Source organism: Rhinopithecus roxellana, chromosome 10 (genome assembly GCF_007565055.1).
Source record: "Rhinopithecus roxellana isolate Shanxi Qingling chromosome 10, ASM756505v1, whole genome shotgun sequence".
NCBI lineage: Eukaryota > Metazoa > Chordata > Mammalia > Primates > Cercopithecidae > Rhinopithecus > Rhinopithecus roxellana.
This window is the reverse complement of record NC_044558.1, coordinates 8,562,383-8,576,412: the sequence shown is the minus strand read 5'-3', so window position 1 is coordinate 8,576,412 and position 14,030 is coordinate 8,562,383. Positions and strand designations below refer to the sequence as shown.

General features: G+C 37.6%; 1 protein-coding gene across 6 annotated transcripts in view; it reads right to left on the bottom strand.

Moving 5' to 3' along the window:
* The window catches only part of ERC1 (ELKS/RAB6-interacting/CAST family member 1), a 540,835-nt gene that overhangs the window by 350,232 nt on the left and 176,573 nt on the right, over positions 1-14,030 (bottom strand). For all 6 annotated transcript variants that reach the window (XM_030938664.1, XM_010363554.2, XM_010363555.2 and 3 more), the window contains 3 exons: positions 3,151-3,288; positions 1,749-1,889; positions 384-524 (listed from right to left, as the gene is read on the bottom strand). In XM_030938664.1, coding sequence (XP_030794524.1) covers positions 384-524; positions 1,749-1,889; positions 3,151-3,288 — 420 coding nt within the window. The remainder of the gene's footprint in view (positions 1-383; positions 525-1,748; positions 1,890-3,150; positions 3,289-14,030) is intronic.

The window sequence follows — 14,030 nt, the reverse complement described above, 5'->3', positions numbered from 1 at the left end:
TGACATGAAGTAATCCTCCCACCTCAACCTCCCAAGTAGCTGGAATTACAGGCACGAGTCACCGCACCTGGCAGAAGTCTGATTCTAATGGAAGAAAAATATCAGGTAACTGAGATTTTTACACTGTGGTCTCATATTTTACCCACGAGGGAGCTGCATATTTTAATCTTTCTCTGAACTGTCAATTTTCAAAGACTTGGGGGATTATCTTGAATAAAATAAAGTAGGATAAGAATGCTAAGATAATTAATTCAGGTATACATGGTATTTTAAAGTTTGGGGGATTATTACTCCATTGGTAAATTATTTCATATAAACATGCTAAGGCTATGCTCTTATTTAAAGCAAAGCAAAAAAAAAAAATGTGAAAAATTTTCTTTAACCTTTTTCAATTGTGATTCCATTTTCAGACACTCCTCCTTCTTCTGCTCCAAAGCAATCTCTAGTGTCTTAAGCCGTGAGTCCTTTTTCAGTCCTGAGGATGCCAGAGAAGAAGCATGCTCTTTCAGATCCAGAAGTGAGGCCTAAAAGAAGCAACACACATCTAGAATAAATAACTATAAACAAAATAGAGATTTAAAATTTTAAATTTATCGTGGTAGCTGTAATTTCCTTTCCATTACCAAATGCTGACATATTTCCATTTCAAGGAAATTCATCATGAAATATAAAACAATATTAGCTCTAGCTTTCAACTCTTAACAAATAAGATGGATTCTCAAGAAATACCAATTGAACAGTGATTTAAAGAGTTCTGTCAATACATACCCATTCTACAAAATAAACCAAAGTAGATCAAGTTTTGTGAATGTAAGTAGTCAAACCTCAGTAGCTACATTAACTTAAACGAAAAACATTTTTCAGCCAGATACCTGTAATCCCAGCATTTTGGGAGGCTGAGGCAGGGGGATCACTTAAGGCCAGGAGTTCAAGACCAGCCTGGGCAACATAGCAAGACCCTGTCTTCACACAAAAAATTTTTTTACCTTAGCTGGGCATGGTAGTGCACACGTATAGTCCCAGCAACTTGGAAGACTGAAATAGGAAGATCCCTTGGGCCCAGGAGTTCAAGACTGCAGTGAGCTATGATAATGCCACTGCACTCCAGCCTGGGCAACAGAGTGAGACGCTATCTCTTAAAAGAAAAAAAAATAAATCACATTTTTCCCTATTAAAAGAAAAATTCTATTAGGAATTTAAACTTCCATAACATTTCCTAAAGGTATTAGAAAGAAAATCCACAGAAAGATGCTAAAGCTCATGCATTATCATCTGATTACACAGCATGAGGCATCTTTGCTCTTTAGGTCATATTAACAGGATTCGCCAAAAGCAAGATCCAAGTAGATTAAATCGCCCAATTTAATAGCTGTTGTGTCCTTTGATAGCTCCTATACATGAAATTTCCTTCTTTTGCATATTCCTATCTGTCAGCTTTCTTATCTTTAGCACACTATTTCTCCAAATGTATCTGAGCTTCAGTTACTTTAGGTCTATAAAAATATTAGTAAGTAAAAAACCAACATAAAACATAGTGAGTAACACTTAGAAAATGAATGAACCAATCCACTATGTCTCTGCAAAGCTTTCTGAAATATTCCTTAAGGTATTCACAAAAAGCCTGCTAAAAGAACATTAAGAAAATTTTCCATCGAATACTTTTGTACATGCATTATGAAAACACGAACAACATACAGACACGTGCAATGATTAAGCAAACAAACTAATTCCATTTTGGTGAGCTTAACCTCTTTCTCTGAAAGGTCGCCTTGCAATAGGCTGACTTTTTCCTTCAAGTCTTTAAGATCCTTTTTGTAGTTATCAATTTCCTCTTGCTTCTCTCGCTCATCTCTGTCCCTCTGCTCCTTTAAGCGTTCAATTGTCCGCTCCTGATGAGAGAATATATCAACATGTGAGGAAATTCCCTTTTGCACTTATATGACTGTAATTCTTTTAGCTGATAAAATTACAAATTTCTATGTTCAAAAGATAACGGTAAGTTTTTAAAGAATCCACCCTTTTTTTTTTGTTTTTTTGTTTTTTGAGACAGAGTTTCGCTCTTGTTGCCCAGGCTGGAGTGCAATGGCATGATCTCGGCTCACTGAAACCTCCGCCTCCCGGGTTCAAGTGATTCTCCTGCTTCAGCCTCCCAAGTAGCGTGCCACCACACCTGGCTAATTTTGTATTTTTAGTAGAGACAGGGTTTCTCCATGTTGGTCAGGCTGGTCTCGAACTTGTGACCTCAGGTGATCCGCCCGCCCTGGCCTCCCAAAGTGCTGAGATTACAGACATGAGCCATCGTGCCTAGCCAGAACACACTTTCTAAATAATTCATCCTTCTTATTCATCTTGCCATAACAAGGATGTAGCTTTATTCATTTCAATCCCAAGGTTTCTTTTCTTATAATCTCAACTGGTATTTGATACCACTAAAGTATTCTTTTGGAATATTTCCGTTTATTCAATTTCCAGGTAACTAAAAGCTTACATATACACCCTAAGGGCAATAACTAGCAAATATTTCTTCTGTATATATTATTCACATGTCGCCTACAAGGCAATGGAAACAACTCACAACTCACACACCAAAAAGGGGGAATGGGAAAGATGCTGATACATTGAGTTTAAAATATAAAGGAAGGTAAAGAAAAGAGAAATCATCAGAACTTTCTGTCAACAGATACTCAAGAAGTTTGAAAATGAGAGCAATTTGGCCAGGTGCAGGGACTCATGCCTGTAATCCCAACACTTTGGGAGGCCGAGATGGGTGGATCACTTGAGGTCAGGAGTTCAAAACCAGTCTGGCCAACATGGCAAAATCCCGTCTCTACAGAAAACACAAAAGATTAGTTGGGCATAGTGGCTCATGCTTGTAATCCCAGCTACCTGGGAGGCTGAGGCAGGATAATCGCTTGAAACTGGGAGGTGGAATTTGCAGTGAGACAAGATCACACCACTGCCCTCCAGCCTGGGCACAGAGTGAGACTCTTAAAAAAAAAAAAAAAAATTCCCTTCACACTATGTATGTCAGCAACAGCACACAGCAGTTCTTTTCCCTTTTGCCCACAGGGATTTCTTTTGTATTCTACATCCAGTCGTAGATTAATGAGAACGCAGAAAACGTGTGTGGAGTCGGGGCCAGTCACTCACTTTCTCTGCAAGGGCCTCCTCCAAAGTTGTCAAGGCAGTGTCAGTGTTGGTGGTGTCAGCCTGCAAGGATTTGACCCGTTCTTTCAAGCTGCTCATCTGCTTTTCCTTATCTCTAAGCTGCTCTTGAAGATTTTCAATCTAAATGCACATAAATATTTAAGGGAAAAGAGAGGACATTTATAAAAACACAGCAGCACAATCAAAATCGTTTCAATTTGAAAACAGTTCAGGGTTGTCTGTGTGTGTGCGTTCTGTAGAAATCATTTAATCCTAAGAGTTTCAGAATTACATGCAAAACCTTAAATTTGTAGGCAAATTGAATTTGTAGGCCAAAAAAAAAAAAAAAGGGTACACACGTGTATGGACACACACACACACACACACACGCACTCACACATATATACACAAATCCCTAACAAAATAAGAAAAGTAGCTAGCAGAAAAGATCCAGTATAGAGATGGCCATGTAGAGAGGAAAGCTATGAGGACTAGAATTACTTCTAATATGACATTGTAAATGCCAAGAGGGATTCCTTGACAAAGAATAAAGGGAGGACAGAGAACAGAGCAGCTAAACAGCGAGAAAGACAAATCAGCTATATAAAGAAAAGGCTGTTCTTAAAGGCTAGTGTTATGTCAGTTTTATATCATCTTTTATCTAAGCGGCAAACATTTTCACAGCCATTCGTTCATATATACATGCATTCATTTACTTATATCATCTTTTATCTAAGCGGCAAACGTTTTCACAGCCATTCGTTCATATATACATGCATTCATTTACTTATATCATCTTTTATCTAAGCGGCAAACGTTTTCACAGCCATTCGTTCATATATACATGCATTCATTTACTTATATCATCTTTATCTAAGCGGCAAACGTTTTCACAGCCATTCGTTCATATATACATGCATTCATTTACTTATATCATCTTTTATCTAAGCGGCAAACGTTTTCACAGCCATTCGTTCATATATACATGCATTCATTTACTTATATCATCTTTTATCTAAGCGGCAAACGTTTTCACAGCCATTCGTTCATATATACATGCATTCATTTACTTATATCATCTTTTATCTAAGCAGCAAACGTTTTCACAGCCATTCGTTCATATATACATGCATTCATTTACTTATATCATCTTTTATCTAAGCAGCAAACGTTTTCACAGCCATTCATTCATATACACTTATATGCGCTCATTTACTCAAAAAACATTTGTTGAATTATTTATTACATGCCGGACACTACGGATATGAAGAAAAATGAATAGGCTCATTTTTATTCCACTATGAGATGGTAAGAAAATGCATCATTACACAGCTGAAGCCAAGCTACAGAAGAGCTTGTGTACCAAGCTAAGGAGCCCAGACTTTATTCCAGAGAGAGGGAAGCCATTACAGATTTTTAAGCACAGAAATGGTCTGGCCAATTCTGTACTTTAAATAAATAACAGTGCCAGTGTTGGCAGTGTCAGCATGCAAGGACCCGACCCATTCTTTCAACGAAAATTTAAGAGGACTTCGCATATAGACATAGAAAACCATTAGCATTTGTATCAGTTCAGGCAAGATTATGGGGACTAAACAAACCATGAGATAACATTGTGGAAATAGCGCGTTATCACTCAAGCACAACAAGCAGCATGTACTCAAGTACAAGGAAACTCAAGTACAATAAAAAATTATTATTCAAGTATAATAAAAAAAAATCAAGCAAAACTATAAGGAAATTCTGAGGAGCTATCCTTAACAAGCTAAAGGAAAATTATAAATAAACCAATTACTCACAAAGTTCATTCATTCACTATATACACACAAGTTCAAATTCCTGCCATAGATCAGGCACTTTTCCAGTTGCTGAGGAAACAGAGCAATGAAAACAGACCAAATTCCTGCCTTCATGGAGCTTACATTCTAGTAAGGCAGATAAATGAATGATGGAAGGAGGGAGGGAGTGACTGAAGAAATGAATGAATCAATATAGCGTAGGGCAGAGGTAAGTTCTATGGAGAAAAATGAGGCAGGAGAACATGATCACCGTCTCCTCTTGAGCTGATACTAGAACTACCTGATTTTTCTACCTGGTTTTCAAAATGCAAGATAAACATTATCTCCTCTAGGAATAGCTTGTTGTCCTCACCCCCACGAGAAAAACTTGATCATTGTCTGTACCCCATTAATGATACATATACATGTATACATTATGTATAAATACACACTCCTCCATTCTTCCATGTATCTATATAATGATCACACATCTCCATTCCTCCATCTATCAATCATTATAGCACTGATCAATGTATGTAGCCATATGTAATTCTTTGCTTTATACATGCCTCCACAAGTAGACATGGATCCTGCCCCTCCATCTGTTTTGTACCTTCCTATACGGTACATCTCAGATCGTAGCAAACATTAATCAATAAATGAATAAAATATAAGTTTGGACTTTCATAAACTGTATTTAGGGATTCACAAAAACTCTTGCCAGGAACGGAATTACAAAACAATCCTGGATCCAATTGTCAGGTAGTTTCTTACATTAATAAATTTAGTACAAGCTCTTTAAGCTACCTCTCTAGAGTCAAGGACTTGACAGGCAGAACAAAAAAGCTAAGAAACAGATTTGGTAAGTTTAGAATAGGGTGCATGGATATGCTGAAGCTTACATTTCACGTGTTAACAAAGAGATAATCATGTGGGTGAACCACTGAATTGCCCAGTAAGAGACCAAAGCCTATTATAAGAATTGAGTTCATCCCAGATGGAAAGCAGTAGTCTTCCCTTGATTTAGTCAGATACTACTATTGAAATCTCATCTGGATCAACACTTAGGGAAACTCATAACCATTAAAGAGAATTTTGCCACTCAAAAATTCAGTACTCTATATATGGGTATACCTTCATTTCTTATGCTTTGCTTTACTGCTCTTCACAGATACTGGTTTTTTACTAACTGAAGGTTCGTGGCAACCCTGCGTCAAGCAAGTCTATCAGCGCTACTTTTCAACAGCATTCTAACTTGGTATCTCTGTCACATTTTGGTAATTCCTGCAATATTTTTCATTATTACTGTATCTATTATGGTGATCTGTGATCAGTGATCTTTGATGATACTATTGTGATTTATTTGGGGTGCCATGAACTCTGCCTGTATGAGATGGTGAACTTAAGAAACGTTGCATGTGTTCTGACTGTTCCACTGATCAATCATTCCCTCTTCTCTCTCCCTCTGTGTCAGCCTTCCTATTCCTGAAAACACAACTACACTGAAATTAGGCCAATTCATAACCCAACAATGCTCTCTAAATAGTCAAGTGGAAGGAGAAGTCGCACATCTCTCACTTCTAGTCAAAATTTGGAAATGATTAAGTCAAATGCTACAAGCAGAGTTTGAAAAGTAAAAAAGATTAAGGTTAGTGAGGAAGGCATGCCAAAAGCCAAGGCAGGCTGAAAGCTAGGCCTCTGGAACCAAACAGTCAAGTCACTGAAGGAAATCAAAAGTGCCACTCCAGTGAACACACAAAAAACAAATCAACCTTATTGCTGATACGGGAAAAGTTTACTGGTTTGGATACAGGATCAAACCAGCCACAGCATTCCTCAAGCCAACGCCTAATGTAGAGCAAGGCCCTAACTCTCCTCATTTCAATGAAGACTGAGAGAGGTGAAGAAGCTAAAGGAGAAAAGTTTCAAGCTAGCAGAGGTTGGTTCATGAGGTTTAAGGAAAGAAGCCCTCTCCATAATCTAAAAGTGTAAAGTAAAACAGCAAGTGCTGATGGAGAAGCTGCAGCACCTTATCCAGGTCTAGCTAGGATAATCAATGAAGGTGGCCTCAACAAACAATGGACTTTCAATGCATTTGGTTGGTGCAAAAGTAATTGCAGATTTTGCCATTGAAATTACTTTTGCACCAACCTAATAGATGAAACAGCCTTTTATCGGCAAAAGATGCCATCTAGAACTTTCATAGCTAGAGAGGATAAGTCAATGTCTGGCGTCAAAGCTTCAAACATTAGCCGGGTGTGGTGGCCCATGCCTGTAATCCCAGCTACTCAGGAGGCTGAGACAGGAGAACTTTGAACCCAAAAGGCAGAGGCTGCAGTGAGCCAAGTTCATGCCACTGCACTCCAGCCTGGGCAACGAAGCGAGACTCTGTCTCAAAAAGAAAAAAAAAAAAAAAAAAAAAAAACAAAGAAAACAAAGCTTCAAAGAAGAGGATGACTCTCTTGTTAGGGGATAATGCAGCTGGTGACTGAAAGCTGAGGCCAATGTTCATTTATCATTCTGAAAATCCTATGGCCTTTAAGAATTATGGCAAATCTGCTCTGCCTATGCTTTATAAAGGAACAATGAAGCCTGCATCAAAGCCCATCTGTTTACAACATGGTGTACTTGGTGTATTAAACCCACTGTGGAGACCTACTGCTCAGAAAAAAAGATTCCTTTCAAAATATTATTGCTCATCAACAATGCATCTGGTCACCCAAGAGGTCTGACAGAGAGGTACAAGGAGATTCATGCTTTTCCTATGCCTGCTAATACAACATCCATTCTGCAACTCATGGATCAAGGAGTCATTCTGATTTCTAGTCTTACTATTTAAGAAACATATTTTGTAAGGCCATAGTTGGTGATTCCTCTGATGGATCTGGGCAAAGTAAATTGAAAACTTTTTGGAAAGGATTCACCATTCCTGATGTCATTAAGAACATTTGTGATTCCTAAGAGGAGGTCAAAATATCAACATTAACAGGAGATCGGAAGAAGTTGATTTCAATCCTCCTGGGTAACTCTGACAGACTCAAGACTTCAGTAGAATTAGTCACTAAAAATGTGGAAATAGCAAGAGAACCAGAATTAGAAGCGGAGCCTGAAGCTGTGACTGAACTGCTGCACCCTCATGATAAAATTTGAACAGATGGGCCAGGCATGGTGGCTCACACCTGTAATCCCAGCACTTTGGGAGGCCGAGGCAGGCAGATCACTCGAGGTCAGGAGTTCAAGACCAGCCTGGCCAACATGGAGAAACCCCATCTCTACTAAAAATACAAAAAGTTAGCCAGGCGTGGTGGTGGGCGCCTGTAACCCCAGCTACTCGGGAGGCTCAGGCAGAAGAATCACTTGAACCCAGGAGGCACAGGTTGCAGCGAACCAAGATCAAGCCATTGCACTCCAGCCTGGGCAACAATAGCAAACTCTGTCTCCAAAAAAAAAAAAAAAAAAAAAAAAAAAAAAAAAACTGAACAGCTGTGGAGCTGCTGCTTCTGAATGAGTAAAAAGAGTTGGTTTTTTTTTTTTTTTTTTTTTTTTTTTTTTGAGACAGAATCTACTCTTGGTGAAGATGCTGTGAACATTGCTGAAATCACAACAAAATATGCAGAATATTAATAAACTCCGTTGATAAAGCAGTGTCAAGGGGTGAGAGGACTGACTCTAATTTTGAAAGAAATTCTACTGTGGGTAGAATGCTATCAAATAGCACTGCATGATTCGGAGAAATCTTTCTTGAAAGGACGAGTCCATCGATGCAGCAAACTTCATTGATGTCTTTAAGAAATTGCCACAGCTGCCCCAACCTTCAGCAACGACCACCCGGATCAGTCAGCAGCCACCAACACAGAGGCAAGACCCTCCACCAGCAACAATATTACGACTTGCTGAAGGCTCAGAAAATCATTAGCGTATTTTGCAATACAGTATTTTTAAGTTACGCACATTTTTAGATATAACGCTACTGCATACTTAATAAACTACAATATAGTATAAACATAACTTTTACATGCTCTGGGAAGCCAAAAAATGTGTATGACTCATTTCATTGTGGTAGGGAACTGAATCTGCAATGTCTCCGAGGTATACCTGTATATACAGAACATAATGCCTTGGTGTTTACATGTTTAACCAGCTGTGCAGGTCATCCCAGTTGCTAACATACAGGTCTTAGAAAAGCTACGGCCATGCCGTTGATTAGACTTTCTTGTCAAGAAAGGACAATACAAGAAACATTATTTAAAATGAAATTTCACAGAACCAACCAAGTTTTACAAGAAGACAGATTGGTTTTATGAGCCTACCTAATATACAAACACCTCTTACATACATAATAAGGATAATTCCCTTCTTTCTACTCCATCGTCTGCATCTAGGGAGAAATTAAGGAATTAAAATGTTAACCATTTCACTTTTATACCTTATATGTAATTAAACTATTAAAGGAATCCATTATTCTTTGCTAGTAAACACTTCTGCTGATATACTCAGGTGCAGAAGCTGCTGAACCAGGTAAAATCCCGTCAGCAAGTTCTCGACAAGCTACTTTCTTTTTCAATTACCCACTCTAGACAGACAGACTGTTAGTCGGAGAGGTGAAAAGGGATGGCTATTCTTAGACTCTTATTTACTTCTAAAAGAAGAGAAACAAACATTCATAGTGAAAGGATCTCACAAAATAAAAAAAGAAGAGTGGACACTAAGATGACCTCCTTTGGGCAAGTTGCCATCAGTGAGGAAGACCTGAAATAGACACAGATGGGTGCAAACCAGCTGTATAAGCACTGAACAAACCCAAAACACACAAGGGGTGGGAGGTGGGTGTGTCTATAAAAATACTTCTCTTTCCATTTATCCAGCATCATGATGGATAACATTTGAGCCCCACTGAAGGCTCCTGTGACATATCCTCACTTTCCTTGTGATCAAGGACCTCCGTTGATATGAGTCACTAACCAGCTGAAGTATGAATGTTACATTATTCTTGTCATTATTCTCTTCTTTTTCACTAAGCTAAAGCTGAGGTTATAAATGTTGTTTACTCTGATAGTCCCATACCATATTATTTCAGTATGTATTATGCCATTTTTATAAAATATTCAGCAGAGATCCTATCCTACGCTAAGTTCAATAATCCACAGGATCTGAAATACAAGATTTATAAGAAGCTTTGAACAGCCAAGAGAAAAACTGGATCCATTATGCACATACTAGAATATAAAGATCAAAATGATTGTTCAGAATCATGTTTAGCGGAAAAATACCCCTTTAATATGCTCGGTATATCCAGTTTTTAAAAAGTCTCCATGGTTTAGGACTATAAACCACAGAATCCCTAGAAAACAATAACAAGAACAACAATGATAACAGTGGCGGTGTGGAGGCAGATCACAGGAGCAGCCAACACTTAAACACGTGCCAGGTACTGGTGTGAGGACTTTATATGTAACAATGATTGAAGCATCACTACAGGACTAGGAGAAAATCACTAGGCAACCTAGCTCCCGAATCTACTCTTAATTACCACCCTATAAATAATACGTTCTATGGTGAAAAACTGAAAAAGTAATCACATAAAGCATCTTTCCATAAATGATCTTATGATTATAGTGTTCATTCATATAGTATATCATTACTACGATCATGTATTTAAAATGTACCCCCTACTGAAGCAAAGAATAAAAGAACCCCCAAAGAATGAGGTACCAAACCACTGCAAATGGAAAAGTACATCCTTCACGGATGAAACTCCAAAGCTGGTGGGCAGAGCCAAAGATACTTGACATAAGGATTTCAGGACCATGATGTGATTAAAAGAATCTGTTTAGCCTCACTTTCAAGGCTAAAGGAAGCTAGCGTATTTACAGACAGATAGACCAAGGAGGACTTGCTAATAAAACATTTAAAAGGTTTTTCTTCTGCTACACAAATTAGTTTTAAAATTGAAAATTAATAAAATAACTGTTACAGAAAAGAATACATTTTATAATCCCATGGGGTTTTTTTTTTTGTATAAACTCTCCCTGACATAGAAAGAAATCACTACCATTAGCATGTATTCAATTTCTGTACAAGCAAAATTTCGTAGCGATCAAAGGAACTGCATTTATTCCACACATCTGGGCCCTCAATGATAACAGAAGGGGGGTGATATCAAACAGGTTTATATATACAGTTTACCATCAGAGATCATTATCACTGAGTAGTAAACTCAAGGAATACCTATTTGTTTGTTCTGTTTTTGAGACAGGTGTTGCTCCGTCACCAAGGCTGAAGTGTGACAGTATAATTGTTGCTCACTGCATCCTCGAACTCCTGAGCTCGAGTAATCCTCCAGTCTCAGCCTCCAGAGTAGCGGAGACTACACATGCATGCCACCACACCCAGCCAATAGTTAATTTTTGTAGAGACGAAGTATTGCAACATTGCCCAGGCTGTTCTCAAACTCCTGGCATCAAGTGATCCTCCCACCGTGCCCTCTCAAAGCACTGGGATTACAGATATGAGTCACTGTACCCAGCCCAAGGAAGAAATATTTTTAAATTAACTGTTTGGAGAAAGACGACATTATTCCTTAAAAATGACCTCTGTAATCATGGTACAGTTTTGTTTACTAGGGTGGAAAGAAACAGAAATAAAATAGTTACTTTATATACAGGCTTTCTTGTCCTCATACAATTTTCATTTTAACAAGAAAGAAAAACTGATGAAATCAGAGGAAGTCTAATGCTGACTGCAATGCTACATAGTGAATTCATCAAATCTGCATACTAATTCCACACTGGCACAGATTTATTGACATCTTTTGTTTTGGCTTTTATCAGCACTGCCCAGTTGTCAGGAGCTATCATGTTTCAGTGTGGGTGATTTATTTCCAGTCAAGTGGAACTGATTACTCTGCCTTTGAGGCCCAAATCACCGGGTAAACGCAGAAGAGACATCCTCTAGGACACCGTTCTGAGGACGAGACAGCTCAGACACACTTCTTGCAATCCCCTGGTTCACTTTAAATATCATTTAAAGGAACATTTCTGAGGGTGCCTCCACAGTTCTTTGAAGTAGCCATCAGCATCAAATTTACTGTATGAAGTCAGTTATTCGAAAAGGCTCTGACCTTTACTTTCTCGGTTAATAATACCTTTTGGTATTGATGGCAGAAATACAGTCTGGATGAACTGGTCATAATCAGTTGGCAAAGAGGGATCTATAGTAATTAATAGTGAATTTTTCCTTTTCAGGTTCTAAGTCCCCTGCTTTCTAGTCAACAGTTTGTCCACCATCAGACACTCAAACAAAATATACAAACAAGGCAAAACTATAATTTACCAAAAAAAAAAAAAAAAAAAAAAAAAAAAGGTCTTGCCCAGACTATTATGTTGACATCTAAATTTTGCCTCTCCACTTGTTTCCAGTGATGAGAAGCTACAAGACTGACAAAACCATAAGAAACTCTAAGCAATGTTTTAAATTCGATTTGGGTTTTTAAAAGTTTTCATATCAGTATTCTCAATTACTGCTCATGGTCCTCAATAAGCCCAGCAAAGATGTCGTCAGGCAGCAACTAATCTTTCCTTGGTTGGGTTACCCTCTCAGTTGTGCTGTTCTCTCACAGTACGGATTATGGAGTGAATTATTGTAATGAGTGACTAGTTATGTGGCACTGAGCAATTTGCTTAATCTTTCTCATCACTTTAACTGTAAAACAAAAGACCATTAACATGTCTTTCGACTATAAAATATAACAATGTTCTTATAAGGAAGACGAGAACATTTAAAAAGTAATAAACTTCACCAGAATACTACCATATTTTATCTTTAAAACTATTCAAATTTAATTATACAGGAATGGCATAGCCCTTAAGAAAATAGCTTTTCAGAGTCCACTGCTCCAGGCAGATTTTATTAATTGCTGGTAGGAAAGAAAGTTCCTTGGCAGATTTGTTCATGGTATACAGATCATGGAACTATGGGCCTCTTGCATTAGAACAACCGGATAAAATGACACAAAAGCTGGTAAGACCAAAGGTCACTGCCAGTCAAGATCTGCCTGGTAGATAATTATGGAAAGTAGCTCAAACCCTTCTTTTTATATCTAGTCAGCATATATATAAAATTGACAGACCTCCCTGTGCTATAATTGCTCAAAAGACAAAAAGGGCACATAAATCCACAATGGCAATCCTTCTGTGGCATTAGCAATGATGAGATTTCACTGCAGCCCTCAACTCCTATCATCTATGTGAATGGCTTCCCTTGAAGTTGTTCTGTTACAGTGGCTATCCAGGTAGCCTAGTCTCAGTTCACTACATTTTAGTGATGAGAGATCCAATATCTTTTTAAAAACTAAAGCAGGCACAAGAGGCTTAATTTAAAAAAAAAAAAATCCATTGTATTGTAATAATTTAAAAATTGGGAATAATTAAACACATAACAATAAAAGGCTGGCCAAATTCAATATGGTCTATCTAGTGGGTGGAAAGAATATTATACCATTACAACTCATATTCTTGAGAATTAAGGATACAAAAACTTGTTTATTATACACTATTACATGAATAAGATAGGTCACCAAAAAGTATGAGTAATACTATACCAATTTCAAGTGAGAAGTTTATTTTTACATAGATTTTTCCTTTTTATAGCTTTTCTATACTTTTCATATATTTAGAATGGACATCCATAATTTTAATGAATATGACAAAACCAAATATTTTCTAAATACAATCCAAGAAATCTTAGCAAAAGGAGATTCTCTTATCATATCCACTTGTCAACATGGAAAATCTCTAAGGGTTTCTTTGGGGCATGTAAGCAACTGTAGTATTTAACTCATACCTTTTACAAGGTCATAATGTGTAACCAAACAAATCAAGTTTTCAGAGATTTGGGAAGTTTTCTTCAATGCCAAAGAAAGACTGAGAGACACAAATAAATTCAAAGAAATCAAGACTTTCAAAAACTACCTGAATATAAGGTCTGAAAGAAATATGATGAGATGTTTCACGTATTTTTAATTTAAATTCAAGTTCGTCTCACTGAATTTTTATTTTCGCCAGGTCTACTTTTATGGGTTGAAAGATGCTAACTTGTACTAATATC